Source organism: Pan paniscus, chromosome 21, assembly GCF_029289425.2.
Source record: "Pan paniscus chromosome 21, NHGRI_mPanPan1-v2.0_pri, whole genome shotgun sequence".
NCBI classification, from domain to species: Eukaryota; Metazoa; Chordata; class Mammalia; order Primates; family Hominidae; genus Pan; species Pan paniscus.
In genome coordinates, this window is record NC_073270.2 from 37101655 (window position 1) to 37116135 (window position 14481).

The 14481-nt window shown below is 43.1% G+C and overlaps 1 protein-coding gene across 2 annotated transcripts; it reads right to left on the minus strand.

Moving 5' to 3' along the window:
- Positions 1-648: 648 nt before the first annotated feature.
- DEFB121 (defensin beta 121) lies at positions 649-8638 on the minus strand. 2 transcript variants are annotated; one of them, XM_008958918.4, is made up of 2 exons: positions 8422-8638; positions 649-889 (listed from the first exon to the last, which is right to left on the minus strand). In XM_008958918.4, exons 1-2 carry the CDS (start codon positions 8441-8443, stop codon positions 717-719), a joined length of 195 nt encoding a protein of 64 aa, XP_008957166.1. In that variant the 5' UTR covers positions 8444-8638; the 3' UTR covers positions 649-716. The 2 variants fall into 2 exon arrangements, with proteins under 2 accessions (XP_008957166.1, XP_008957165.1); XM_008958917.4 differs by lacking the exon at positions 8422-8638 and adding an exon at positions 1899-2019.
- Positions 8639-14481: the final 5843 nt, after the last annotated feature.

A 14481-nucleotide genomic window follows, 5' to 3' on the forward strand; every position in this document is an offset into this window, starting at 1 on the left:
ACAAGAGGCATTGCCCTAGAGCCCCTGAGGGGCAGAACTGCAGGTGTGATCAAGGGAAAGTTATAACCTTTGGTGTGGGAGTAGAGAGAAGCCATGGGCCAAGAATGGGTTCTTGTGTTCATCATACTTGCCTCCTGGACTCCCCTAAAATGCTCATAGATTGAGACCCACAGCATGCCTCAGCCTAGACTCTAAAGCCATTGCTATACAATACAATCACCACTAGCCACATTTAGCTATATAAATTTAAAGCTCGATTGAATCAAATTAAAACTTCAGGTCCGCATTCACACTGGGCACATTTCAAGTGCTCAGTAGCCACATGTGGCTAGTAGCTACCATATTGAACAACATAGACAGGAAATATTTCCATCATGGCAGAATGTTCTATTGGCAGTGCTGGTCTAGAAGAAAACAGGAATCAAGTAGATATAATGAATATTCTTTAATTCATGCCCTCTTGGACCAGCTATGGGTCAGCAGGCTAGGAGCTATTTGCAAGGTTTAGATTGTTACCACCTACTGGTCCATCCTGTTCTTCCTAACATGCACACCGGACACACACACACACACATGCACACAACCTTTCTTCTTTATTTACTTGTTTCTAAATGTAACTAGGTGGAACTATCAGACAGAAACAGGGTGTTGCCAAGAATGATTTAATAGAACTGCAGGATCCCATGATGTTGAGACTCAAGGTTGGAAGAGAGGTGTCAGACTGCAGAAGTTGATTCCAGGCTTGTATTTCTGTCTGTTAATTTTGGTTTTACAGGTACATACTTGGGATCCACACAGCACTTAGCCTCAGTTTTGCATAATATATAGTATACTTCACTTTCTTTACATGTTGTTCTGCACCTGCCTGACTTGCCCCAACATTTCATGACTGAAAACAAAAGGGAAGAAGAGAATAGGGTCAGTTTTGAAAGAAAGCAGAAAGGTGTGAAAGGAAGAGGCTAAAGCCCAGTAGAGGAGTAGGAGGGAAATGAGGAGGTCTGTGGGGAAGAAGCTCTTACACAGGATCCCCTAAGTTTAAGGGAGATTATAGACCACTACGCTTTCTTCCTTCACTTGTGCCCCCTGTTAGAACTCCCAGAGTCCCCCCAACTCAGTGGCATAGGACCTACTGGATAGCTTCCCCTCCTTGGCCAGCTCCTTGGGAGGGGGAAGAGGACCCCTCTCCCAAGGGTTTTATCTCCCCCATATTATAATGTACCCAGGTGCCCAGTAGCAATTAGCCACCTTTTCTCATTGTTCTTTGGTACCCCCTCTGACCATATCAATGAAAGGTGACAGGAATATTAAATAAACTCATTTAACATCTGTAAGTCTTCTAGGGCACCTTTAAAACTCCCAAGAATATCATACTGCCTTCTTCACAACATCCTGGGACTTTTCTCAGGCCCCAACCAGTCAAGGGAATTAGGAACAGCTATTCCAGGGAACCTACAACCTAAGGTAACCCAGATGATTTGAGGTTGCATTAAAAAGTGGAATCAGAATCCTCAAACAATCAGAAATTTGAGAACCATTTTCCTAGAGGCAACAATGCATCAAAATTCAAATCCTTTCAATGAATGTTTTTGAAAAAGTCCCCATTTTCTCTATACTCCATACCCAAGTCTCTCTCTTTACACCCTATCCCATCCTCAGGTCATCATGTTCAGCTTTTCCAGAGCTAACCAGAGATAAGGTTGGAATGGTCAAGTACTGGGCACTGGGAAGACCATTTGGTACCAGAGAACTCAAACTTCCCCATAACTAGAGAGACTACCTAAAGGCCTCAATGAGCTCTACCAGGCCATTCTCCCAGCCCAACCTGTCAGAGCCCCCAGAGTTCTCTGAACATGCATCAGGTTTCCTGACTCCCATCCCCTTCTGGAGATCCTGTTTACCTGGGGTGACCTGGGCCAGGAGCAGAGTAACAGTCAAAAGCAGAAGAAGGAGCTTCATGAATGATGAATGATCAGGGAGGGATAGGAGGCTTCTCAACTGGTAAAACAGACAGAGGACTCCATTCTGGGCAGTACAGACTGGTATTTATTGCCTTGAGGAGCATGGCAGAGCCAAGATCAGTGAACCAGAACGGGAACAGTCATTTGAGATCAGACAGGCAGGCAAGGAAGCTATCAACCACACTGACTGAGGAGGCTGGGAGAGGGGGAAGGGACGTTAACAAAGAGAAGATACGGCCTTGCCTCTGAAGAATTTTATAATACAGCTGGAGAACCAAGAAGGGGAAAAATATTTTCATCTCTAATTTGTTTTTCATTAATGAGAAAAAAAGAGAGAGAAAAAGAGATAAGACAGAAAAGGAGTGATACTTCTGTGCGCCTTGGGTTCTTCCCAGCAACAAGGACATCTTAGGATGTCCCATATGTTGATGATTCATTATAATACCAAATGAAGGGCAGAGCAGGGGAAAATACCTTAATAGCTCCATGGCCATCACCACTGGAAACCAGAATGTCAGTATTCATGGAGTGGAATGAGCAGGAAAGCCATAGCCCTTACTTTTAACAGTACATATTTAATAGGAACAAGTAGCACCTTCATAGGTAGCAAAAGAAAAGCCATTTATTATTGTTGTGGGCTTTTTTTTATTATTACTTATTTTTTTGAGACAGTCTTGTTCTGTCGCCCAGGCTGGAGTGCAGTGGCACAATCATAGCTCACTGGAACCTCGAATTCCTGGTCTCAAGCAATTCTCCTGCTTTGGCCTCCCAAAGTGCTAGGATTAAAGGCATGAGCCATCATGCCCAGCTTGGTCTTTCTTATAAGAAATGGTAGATTGCCCCAGCACTTTGGGAGGCCGAGGCGGGCGGATCACAAGTTCAGGAGATCGAGACCATCCTGGCTAACTCAGTGAAACCCCGTCTCTACAAAAAAAAATACAAAAAATTAGCCGGGCGTGGTGGCTGGCCACTGTAGTCCCAGCTATTCAAGAGGCTGAAGCAGGAGACTAGCTTGAATCCGGGAGGCAGAGGTTGCAGTGAGCCGAGATTGTGCCACTGCACTCCAGCCTGGGCAACAGAGCGAGACTCTGTCTCAAAAAAGAAAGAAAGAAATGGTAGATTGTAATCTTGGCCCTACTTCTTCATCCCTACTTGAATTCACACATTTGCCAAGGTCTCATCCTAGGAGAACTCTATTTCATTTTCCCTTCACTTTGGCCTTGGCATGTGATTTGCTTTGGCTAGTGATATGTGGGCAGAAGTGACGGTGTGCCAGTTGTAAGCCTAGGTTTTAAGAGATGATGAATATTTTCATTTGCCCTTCTGTGTCTCTGCCACCACTATGAGAAGAACATGCCCCAGTGGTCCAAGGAGGATGAGAGATACGTGGGGCACAGCTACTCCAGGCGACTCACAGATCTACAGTGAGAAACAGAGCTGCCCCAGGCATTCCAGCCTCAAGCAGGGCAATCTAGCCAAATATAAAGGATTGCTGTTTTAAGCCACTGCGTTTTGGAGTGGAACATTACATAGTAATGGCTAACTTATACACAAGGCCAGCAGATAGATCAGGAAAGAGCCAAGTGCTTTTTAGGACAATAATGGTAAGGTCTATCTTTCTTTTCTTTTTCTTTTTTCTTTAAGACAGAGTCTTGCTCTGTTGCCCAGGCTGGAGTGCCGTGGCACCATCTCAGCTCATTGCAACCTCTGCCCCCCAGGTTCAAGCAGTTCTCCTGCCTTAGCCCCCCGAGTAGCTAGGACTATAGGCACGCACCACCACACCCAGCTAATTTTTGTATTTTTGGTAGAGACGAGGTTTCACCATGTTGGCCATGGCTTGTCTCAAACTCCTGACCTCAGGTGATCCACCCACCTCGGCCTCCCAAAGTGCTGGGATTACAGGTGAGCCACTGCACCTGGCCTAGGTCTATCATTTCAAAATGGACAGAAATAAAGACATACTAACAAAAGGAATATCTTCTTTCTAACATGGAAGAAAACAACAAGCCAGGAGCAGAGGCTCCTGCCTGTAATCCCCACAATTCAGGAGGCTAAGGCAGGAGGATTGCTTGAAGTCAAGAGTTTAAAACCAGCCTCAGCAACATAACGAGACTCCATCTCTACACACACAAAAAAAAGTTTTAAATAGCCGGGCATGGTGGGGCAAAGCTGTAGTCCTACCTACTAGGGAGGCTGAGGCAGGAAAATCATTTGAGCCCAGGAGGTCGAAGCTACAATGAGCTAAAATTGCACCACTGCACTCCAGCCAGCTCAACAGAGACCCTGTCTCCAAAAACAAAAAAAAGACAAGATAAATTTTCTTGTTGTCTGAAGAAAAATTAATGCTCCGGAGGTCACCAGACTTTTTCTATAAAGCCCAGATGGTAAATACTTTAGGATTTGCCAGCCACAACTATCACAACTACTCAACTCTACAGCTATAGGACAAAAGTACCCACAAACAATATATAAGCAAATGAGTGTGGCTGTATTCCAATAAAACTTATTTATAGACACTCAAGTTTAAATTTTGTGTAATTTTCACATGTCTAAATGAAATTTGATTGTTTTCAACTATTTAAAAATGTACTGGCTGGGCATGGTGGCTCACGCCTGTAATTCCAGCACTTTGGGAGACTGAGACAGGTGAATCACCTGAAGCCAGGAATTCGAGACCAGCCTGGCCAACATGGTGAAACCTCGTCTCTACTAAAAATACAAAAATTAGCCATGTGGGGTGGTGAGCGACTGTAACCCCAGCTACTCGGGAGGTTGAGGCAGGAGAATTGTTTGAACATGGGAGGCAGAGGTTGCAGTGAGCCGAGATGGTGCCATTGCACTCCAGCCTGGACAACAGGAGTGAAACTACATCTCAAAAAAAAAAAATGTACCAAGGCAAACAGATCACTTGAGGCCAGGAGTTTGAGACCAGCCTGGATGACATAGCAAGGTCCCTTCTCTATTTTAAAAAAACTTGTTAAAAAAAAAAAATAAACAAAATTATTGCTGATTTTCTTGGTATCTCCACTTTGGAAAAACAGTTTAACAGTTTCTTATAAAGTTAAACATACACTTATCATACAACCAAACAACTCCTCTCTTTGGTATTTATCAAAGAAGAATGAAGACATATGTCCACGTCAAAACTTGAATTGTCATAGTAACTTTATTCACCATAAGTGAAAACAACCCAAAAGTCCATTAATTAGTAAACAGATAAATTCTGATATCTCCATGTAATAGAATACTATTCAGCAACAAAGAATTAACCACTGCTATGCAACATACGGATGAACCTAAAGAGCAAGCTGGGTGTGGTGGTTCACGCCTGTAATCCCAGCACTTTGAGAGGCCAAGGTGGGTGGATCATCTGAGGTCAGGAGTTCGAGACTAGCCTGGCCAACATGGTGAAACCCTGTCTCTACCAAAAATAACAAAATTAGCCAGGCATGGTGGCGGGTGCCTGTAATCCCAGCTACTTGGTAGGCTGAGGCAGGAGAATTGCTTGAACCCGGGCGGCGGAGGTTGCAGTGAACCTGAGCCAAGATCGTGCCACTGCACTCCAGCCTGAACAACAAGAGCGAAACACTGTCTCAAAAGAATAATAATAAAAATAATAATAAACATTTTTTAAAAGCATTAGCCTGAGTGGAAAAAGCCAGACCAAAGAAGAACATACTGAACAAGCTTATTCACATGAAACTCTAGAAAACACAAACCTAATCTACAGTGACAAAAAACAGATCAGTGGTTGCCTGGGGCTGATGGGAGGAAGTGGGCATTGACTGAGATGGGGCATGAGGGAACTTTCAGAGTGATGAAAATGTTCTATATGCAGATGTCAAAATTCATCAAAATTTACACATTATGTTTTATATAAATTATACTTCAAAAAAGTTGACTTTAAAAAAAACCTGTGCTCGTTTTTAAAATAAGCAACAGGATCCGATAAATAACATAAAACCACTTAAAATATATACACATTTAATGTGGTACACATATACCATGGAATACTATGCAGCCATCAAAAAGAAGGAAATCACATCCTTTGCAGCAACATGGATGCAGCTGGAGGTCATTATCCTAAGCCAACTGATGCAGAAACAGAAAACCAAATACCACATGTCCTCACTTACAAGTTGGAGACAAACCTTGGGTACATGTGAACATAAAGAGGGGAACCATAGACACTGGGGACTACTAGAGTCAGGAGAGAGGGAGGGAGGCAAGGGCTGAAAAACTACCTATTATATACTATGCTCACTACCTGGGTGACAAGATACATCATAGGAGTTAAACATCATAGGAGTTGCCTATGTGAGAGATGGATAGGAGTTGATTATGGGGATAAAAGTTAATAAATCAGTAAAATAAAATAAGAGAAGGGCTTTGTATAAGGCCAATGACAATAAATCTGCCATAAATACATAACCCTCTGCAACAGAGGACTAAAATAAAGTGCTATATTGACAAGGGGCTTACTTCTAAAGATCATTAGTAAGGTATCAGCCCCGTGGACTGGAACCCATTTCCTCTCCTTCCAGAAGGGACTGCAGAGAGGAAACCTGAGATGCCATTCAAGCAAACGGCACAACTTCCTCCACTCTTGAGAAAGGGGATTGTTTCTGGTTGGAAGGGTAGGATACTGGGCTGAGAGCCTTGAAAAATGAGAGAGAGAGAGAGAGAGAGAGAGAGAGAAGAGAGCAACTCATGGGAGCACCATCCTTGCAGAAGTCTTAGTCTAGAAGGTACTTTCTTTATGCATCCAAGGAACCCCCAGTGGCACAGAGTTTCATCTACACTGAATGGTTTTGAGATCTACTTCCCTTCTTTAAAGAACTCCATCATAGCCCTGCAAGTTTGCTCTTGTGAACACTGATAAGCAGAATAAGGCTGCCTAATAAAGGGATGACCTGAATCCATTATGTGCATGATTTATCGGAATTAATAGTAGTTTTCAGCAGTAGAGAAGACTCTCATAAAAGACCCTTTTCCTATCTGTCACAAAAAACTGTGAAACAAAATGCCTTGATTGCTTCATGAGCTAAAAAGGACTTCCCACAGCTGAACTATATACATCTACAGTTCTGGAGTGTCCACCATTCTTAGATTCTGCTTAAGATTCCACATCTTAACTTCTACTGATATCCAACCATGTTGCCAAGACTCCCATTTCAAGCTCTCCAAGGAAATAATCTGATTGGCTGAACATAATCTTATTCATTATCTAATAGAGATAAACCATTTTAAAAGGATAGAAAACTGTGGAACAACCTCCCTTACTGATATCTGCACATTTCAGCTTTTCTTTGTTGCCACACATGAAGTCATATCATATGCTCTCAATAGATGGGGTGAATGCCTTTCAGTGAAAAAAGAAAAGTAAAAAAGAATGTATGAACGCAGAGCAAAAAAAAAAAAGAAAGCGATAAAGATCTGAGGAGCGAATATGTGTTTTCCAAAGATTACAGAACTACAAATGAATCTGCAAATGGTACATTAGGAAAATTATCTGAGGATGAAGAAAGGTAGGAGGCACTCAGTAGAGAAAGGTTGGTACTGATGAGTGGACGGTGCTGTGAAGTGTCCAGGAGCCTGGAGTCCACATATTAAAGGTGTACGCAGTTACCTGGACCTAAGTCCAATTCAGTGTACTCAACCCCTTTAAGTAGGTTTCTGCAGTGCTGTGGTCCTTAATTCAACAACATTCCCCTCTTCTTGAGCCTCAAGTGGGTACCACTGCCATCTCTGGCTTAGTAGAAGATAGGGTGGTATCTGAAATTCAGAAAACTCAGAACCTGTTCCCTGCCTGGCCATTGACTCTTGCTTTGGCCCATAAGTCATAAGTGACCCTAATTGAAGAGTTTGCCCAGTATCCTTCTACTCCCTTCTCAGATTTCTTCCACCCACTTCTGGTTAGTTCCTTGCTCTCAGCACTGCAGCAGGGAAAGGAAATATATCTACATATCACTTCTTTGTAATCTTTGGGGATAGGAAGCATTGGAGGGTAGTGGGCAAAGAAGATGAAACTTAAGGCCCAAATAAGGCTTGGAAATTTTCTGGAGTTCTATTATATTCCAACTCTCTGGTTCCTGGTGCTATGTGTAACTAGTAATGGTAATGGATATGTTGGGCTTTTTTCTTTGATTTATTTGAAATGACGTTTGACAATCTATCACTAGGGGTAATGTGGGGAAATGGAAAGAATACAAGATTTGGAGCCAGACAAATCTGGGTTCAAATCCTCACTTTGCCACATATTAGCCATGTGACTTTGAACAAGTTAGTTAATCTCTCTGAACTTCAGTTTAATTATCTCTAATATGGAGATGATACTACTGACAGCAGAGGTTTGCTGTGAAGATTAAATTAGGTGATGCTTGTAAAGCTCACGGAATAGTGCCTGGCATAGAGGAAAGCCTCTGACAACTGGTAGTTACTGTTATTTACTATGAATCCTCACCTTCCTTGACTTCTTGAAACATTTGGCTATTGACCTCTTTCCTCCTTGAGGCTCTTCTGGCTTTTCATTGTCAACACAGTCAACGCTCAATACAAGGGACATTAGGATTGGCAGTAGCTCAGAGATCTCTCTGCTCACCGTGATCTTCAAGTTTGAAAATTGCATCTCAAATCTAAGACCCAGAGGGCTCACCCAGAGTCGAGGCTCAAGGACAGCTCTCCTTTGTGTCCAGAGTGTATACGATGTAACTCTGTTCGGGCACTGGTGAAAGATAACAGAGGAAATGCCTGGCTTTTTATCAGAACATGTTTCCAAGCTTATCCCTTTTCCCAGCTCTCCTTGTCCCTCCCAAGATCTCTTCACTGGCCTCTTATCTTTACTGTTACCAAATCTTTCCAGAAGCTGCTCTTTCCCTCAATTGTTCATTTGTCTTCTTGTCCAGGAATGAACCACTGCTCTCTTCTTGTCAGATCAGCTTCTCATCCCTCCTCAAGGGCCTTTAACTACTCCACATCCAAAGCTACCCAGGCCATTTTAAGTTTCCTGTGGACTAAGGACAAAGGTGCGGGGAGATGAGGCCAGAAATGTTCAAGAGGGTTTCTGTCCCTAACATGCTTACCGCTTATTGAGGAAAATGGGAAACAAGTATTTTTAAATGAGCTTCATATCCCTCAAAAGCACACAAAGAAATGTTTTCTAAATAAATCAAATCTTGATTAAGTACCTTTTACATACAGAGCACTCTCCTGAGCACCAGGAATTCAGAGCAGTAAGGATACTGTCCTCTAACAGCCAGCTCTGTTAGGATAAACCAGGGTATGCCACAGTAACCAAAAAAAGAAGAATCTTGGTGGCTTCTAAGAACAGAGTTCTGTTTGTCTATTTCCCATACATGCTGCATATCCACTGAAGGCTGGCTGGGGACACTGCCCCATATCTCAGTGTGGAACCCAGGCTGACTGAGTAGCCACTCATTTGGTGCTGATCACCATGGCAGAGGAAAAGAGAGCTCTAGAGAGTCTTCAACTGGCCATTATATGCCCTGGCCTTGGAAGTAAAATGTAACCACCTCATAACTCACTGGCTACGACAGTGACATGGCTCCATCCAACCACAAGAGGGCCAAAAGTACAATCCTACAATGGGCTTAGAATGCAGAAAGCCAGAATTATCCAAACAACAAAAGACAATTGTGGGCAAGGCTGTGGAGAAAATGGAACCCTTGCACACGTTGGGTGGGAATGTAAAATGGTGTGGCCACTATGGAAAACGGTATGGAGGTTCTTCAAAAAATGAAAGATAGGCGGAGTAAGGTGGCTCACGCCTGTAATTCCAGCACTTTGGGAGGCTGAGGCAGGCAGATTACCTGAGGTCAGGAGTTCGAGACCAGCCTGACCAATATGGAGAAACCCTGCCTCAACTAAAAATACAAAATTAACTGGCCGTGGTGGCACATGCCTGTAATCCCAGCTACTCAGGAGGCTGAGGCAGGAGAATTGCTTGAACCTGGGAGGCGGAGGTTGCAGTGAGCTGAGATCATGCCATTGCCCTCCAGCCTGGGCAATAAGAGTGAAACTCCATCAAAAGGAAGAAAGAAAGAAAGAAGGAAAGAGAGAAAGGAAGGAAGAAAGGAAGGAAGGGGAAGGGGAGGAAAGGAAGGAAAGGAAGGAAAAAGGAAGGAAAGGAAGGAAAGAAAGAGATTATATGACCCAGCCATTCCATTTCTGGATATATATCCAAATAAACTGAATCAGTATCTTGAAGAGATATCTGCACACCCACGTTCATTGGCATTATTGACCATAGCCAAGATATGGAAACAAGCTAAATGTCCATCAACAAATGAATGGATAAAGAAAATGTGGTGTATACACACAGCAGAATACTAGTTAGCCTTTAAAAATAAGGGAATCCTGCAACATGTGATGACGTGAATGAGCCTTGAGGGCATTATGCTAAGTGAAATAAACCAGTCATGGAAGGACAAATGCTGAATTATTCCAGTTATATGAAGTGTCTAAAACAGTCAAACTTACATCAACAAAGAGTGGCATGATGATTGTTAGGAGCTGGGGAGTGAGGGAAATTAGGAATTACTAATCAATGAGCAGAAAGTTTCTGTTAAGCAAGATGAATAAATTATAGAGGCCAGGCGCAGTAGCTCACGCCTGTAATCCCAGCACTTTGGGAGGCTGAGGCAGGAGGATCCCTTGAGCCCAGGAGTTCAAGACCAGCCTAAGCAACATAGCGAGACCTTGTCTCTATTAAAAATAAAAAATTAGCTGGGCATGGTGGCATGCACCTATAGTCCCAGCTACTCAGGGACAGTGGGGAGGTGGTGCTGAGATGGGAGAGGATCTCTTGAGCCTAAAAGGTGGAGGCTGCAGTGAGCCGTGCTTGTGCCACTGCACTCCAGCCTGGGTGACAGAGTCAGACCCTGTCACAAAAAATTTAAAAAAATGTTTAAAGTTTTAGAAATCTGCTGTACTACATTGTACCTAGAGTCAATAATAATGTGTTGAACACAAAAAATTGTTAAAACAGATCTCAACATGTTGTGTTCTTACCACAATAAAATAAAATCTTTGAAAAACTTAGAAAGCCAGAATATTTGATGTACAGTCCTTTTTTTTTCTGTTGGAGACAGAGTCTCGCTCTGTCCCCCAGGCTGGAGTGGAGTGGTACGATCTCGGCTCACTGTAACCTCCGCCTCCCAGATTCAAGCGATTCTCATGCCTTAGCCTCCCAAGTAGGTGGGATCACAGGCACCAGCCACCATGCCTGGCTAATTTTTCTATTTTTATTAGAGACAGGGTTTCACCATGTTGACCAGGCTGGTCTCAAACTCTTGACCTCAGGTGATCCGCTAGCCTCGGCCTCCCAAAGTACTGGGATTACAGGCGTGAGCTACCATGCTGGCGATGAACACTCTTACTGACTACCAAATATATCATCACAGTGGTCAGGCAGAATGTCCACATACATAAAAATACTGCAAAGTAGGCTATGTCTAATCAAAATAAAAATATATATATTACAGTAGAACAGAGCATGGGAACAACCACCCAAGGGCCAGGGCATTCAGGGAGGGGTTTGTGGAGGACCTTCTCCTTCTCCAAGGCTTGAAGGAGAATAGGTTTCAGAGAAATGGTGAAGAAGGAGAGGGTGTAAAAGAGTACTTCAGGCAAGGGAGCAGTGTGAACTGAGGAGTGGTGGCAGGAACATTTGCAAGCCATCTGGAAATAATGAAGATACTGCCTGGCTGCAGCTGCCAGCTCCTGCACCATATAATGTGGGAAAACTGCATAAAAATGAGATTTTTATAGTCTTTGAATGCAAATGTAAAATACTTAGACTTGGTTCTCAGGTCAAAATCAGGGAACTGAGGGAGGTTGAAAAGGCAGAGATCTGCGCCCTTCTTCCCACTTTTTTGTTTGTTTGCTTGTTTGTTTGTTTTTAGACAGAGTCTTACTCTGTCACACAGGCTGGAGTTCAGTGGCACGATCTCGGCTCACTGCAATCTCCACCTCCGGGGTTCAAGCAATTCTCCTGCCTCATTCTCCCAAGTAGCTGGGACTACAGGTGTGCGCCACCACGTCCAGTAAATTTTTGTATTTTTAGTAGAGATGGGGTTCCACCATGTTAGCCAGGCTGGTCTCAAACTCCTGACCTCAAGTGATTTGCCCGCTTTGGCCTCCCAAAGTGCTGAGATTACAGGCATAAGCCACTGCGCCTGGCCTTCTTCGCACTTTAAACTGAGCAGCTCTACTTTGATCTGTTTGATATATTGAGTTTCATGTAAGTTTTTGGTTTTAAAAAGTTTTCTGCTCCTTTAAAAATAATATTTGAAAAACCTTAGTTTTGGAAATACAGAGCCATTTTTTCTTTAAGTTTGTGAGTGTAGAGTCTCAGAATTCAGACCTTAGAAGTTGTTGCATCTGCCATGTATCAAAAGCAAGAACACCCTCTAAACAACCCTTGCCTTCTCTCTTAAAGCTCTTCCAGCAATGGAAAAATCAATACATGTCAAGATAATGCATTCCATTACTGGACGCCTCTAATTTTTAGGAGATTATATCAATTAAGCCAGAATTTACCTTTCTGTAACATCTACCTATTATTCCTAATTCTGACCTTTAACAGTTCCAGAGAATAAGTCCAAAAACAATTCCACGTTAAGCGCTTGAAGACATCTATCATGGGTCTATTTGGTCTTTTTTTTCCTAGGCTCATTATCCCAAGTTTCCTCTCCCTATAAAGTAGAGCAGTATATTCTCTTATACTGGTGAGGCCTCTCAGTATACTCTGTTTATCTGAGTCCTCTCCCTTTCTTAAAGCAGGGAGACTGATCTCAAGCAAAAACCTTAAAAGGGGTGTTTTAAGACGGATAAGGCCCAGTAGCTTGTCTATATAGGCCTCCCTTCACATTAGAAAAGAAAGAAGGCCGGGCGCAATGGCTCACATCTATAATCCCAGCACTTTGGGAGGCCGAAGCAGGCAGATCACTTGAGGTCAGGAGTTCAAGACCAGCCTGGCAACATGGTGAAACCCCGTCTGTACTAACAATACAAAAATTAGCCAGGTGTGGTGATGTGTGCCTGTAATCTCAGGTACTTGGGAGGCTGAGGCAGAAGAATTGCTTGAACCTGGTGGGTGAAGGTTGCAGTGAGTGGAGGTCACACCCCTGCACTCCAGCCTGGACAACACAGCCAGACCCTGTCTCAAAAAGAAAGAAAGAAGAAAAACCAGTAATGATAAAAACTTAGAAATTAAAAGTACAAAGATGAAATTTCCATAAATTATAATAAAATGACAGAGATAAAATAAAAGCAGTAGAGAAAATATAAGAAAACCAGCAAATCAATCAAGGAGTCCAACATATGAAAAATAAGTAGACCAGAAACAGGGAACAGGAAAAACAAAGACCAGGAAATTATCAAAGAAATAAGTAAAGGAAGATTGTCCTAAAATTGAAAGACATGAGTTTGCAGATTGACAGGGCCCACCGAGTGCTCAGAAAAATTGATTTCAGTAATCCCACACGAAATTTAGGGACAATGGTTGGGCACAGTGGCTCACATCTGTAATCCCAGCACTTTGGCAGACCGAGGCAGGCCGATCACCTGAGGTCAGGAGTTTGAGACCAGCCTGGCCAACATGGTGAAACCCCGTCTCTACTAAAAATACAAAAATTAGCCAGGCATGGTGGTGGGCGCCTGTAATCCCAGCTACTCAGGAGGTTGAGGCAGGAGAATTGCTTGAACCCAGGAGAAGGAGGTTGCAGTGAGCCGAGATTGTGCCATTGCACTTCAGCCTGGGCGACAAGAGCAAAACTCCATTTCGAAAAAAGGGAAAAAAGAAATTTAGGCACATCAACATGAAACGTCAAAATCCTAGAGAGAAGACTTTAAGAGCTTTCAGAGAGAAATAACAAGTCACAGACAAAGAGAAGAACCCGAATGGCTTCGGATTTCTCCACAGTAAAGAGGTAGGAGGCAGGACTCAACTCTAGATAGAAAACTGGCTGAAACAGGGAAGAGGCACCAAAATCACCTTTTCATAAGACTCGCCCACCAATGTCGTGACAGTTTACCATTGCCATGGCAACACCCGGAAGTTACCACCCCTTTTCTAAAAATTTCTAAAAAACCCTTCCCTTAATTTTCGTGGAATTAAAAATGGATATAAATATGACTACAGAAGTGCCCCTGAGCTGCTACTCTCAACACACTGCCTGTGGGGTAGCCCTGTTCTGCAGGAGCCCACAAGGAGCTGTAACACTGCCACCGCCTCCATAAAGCTGGTTTCTTCTACCACCGCTCACTCTTGAATTCCTTCGTAAGAATTTGCCCAGCATGGGTAACACTAGATATTGGAAAGAACAATGAGGCAATGCCTTCGAAAGTCTAGAGTAAAATAATTTCCAATATGGAGTGACCAACCAAACCGCTAACCAAGTATAAGGATAGTACATTGAAGTCAGACATTTTCAGGAAGCTATCAGGAGGTGCTCTGTCCAAATAAGAGTAAATCAAGAAAGATCTAGGATCCAGAAAGCAA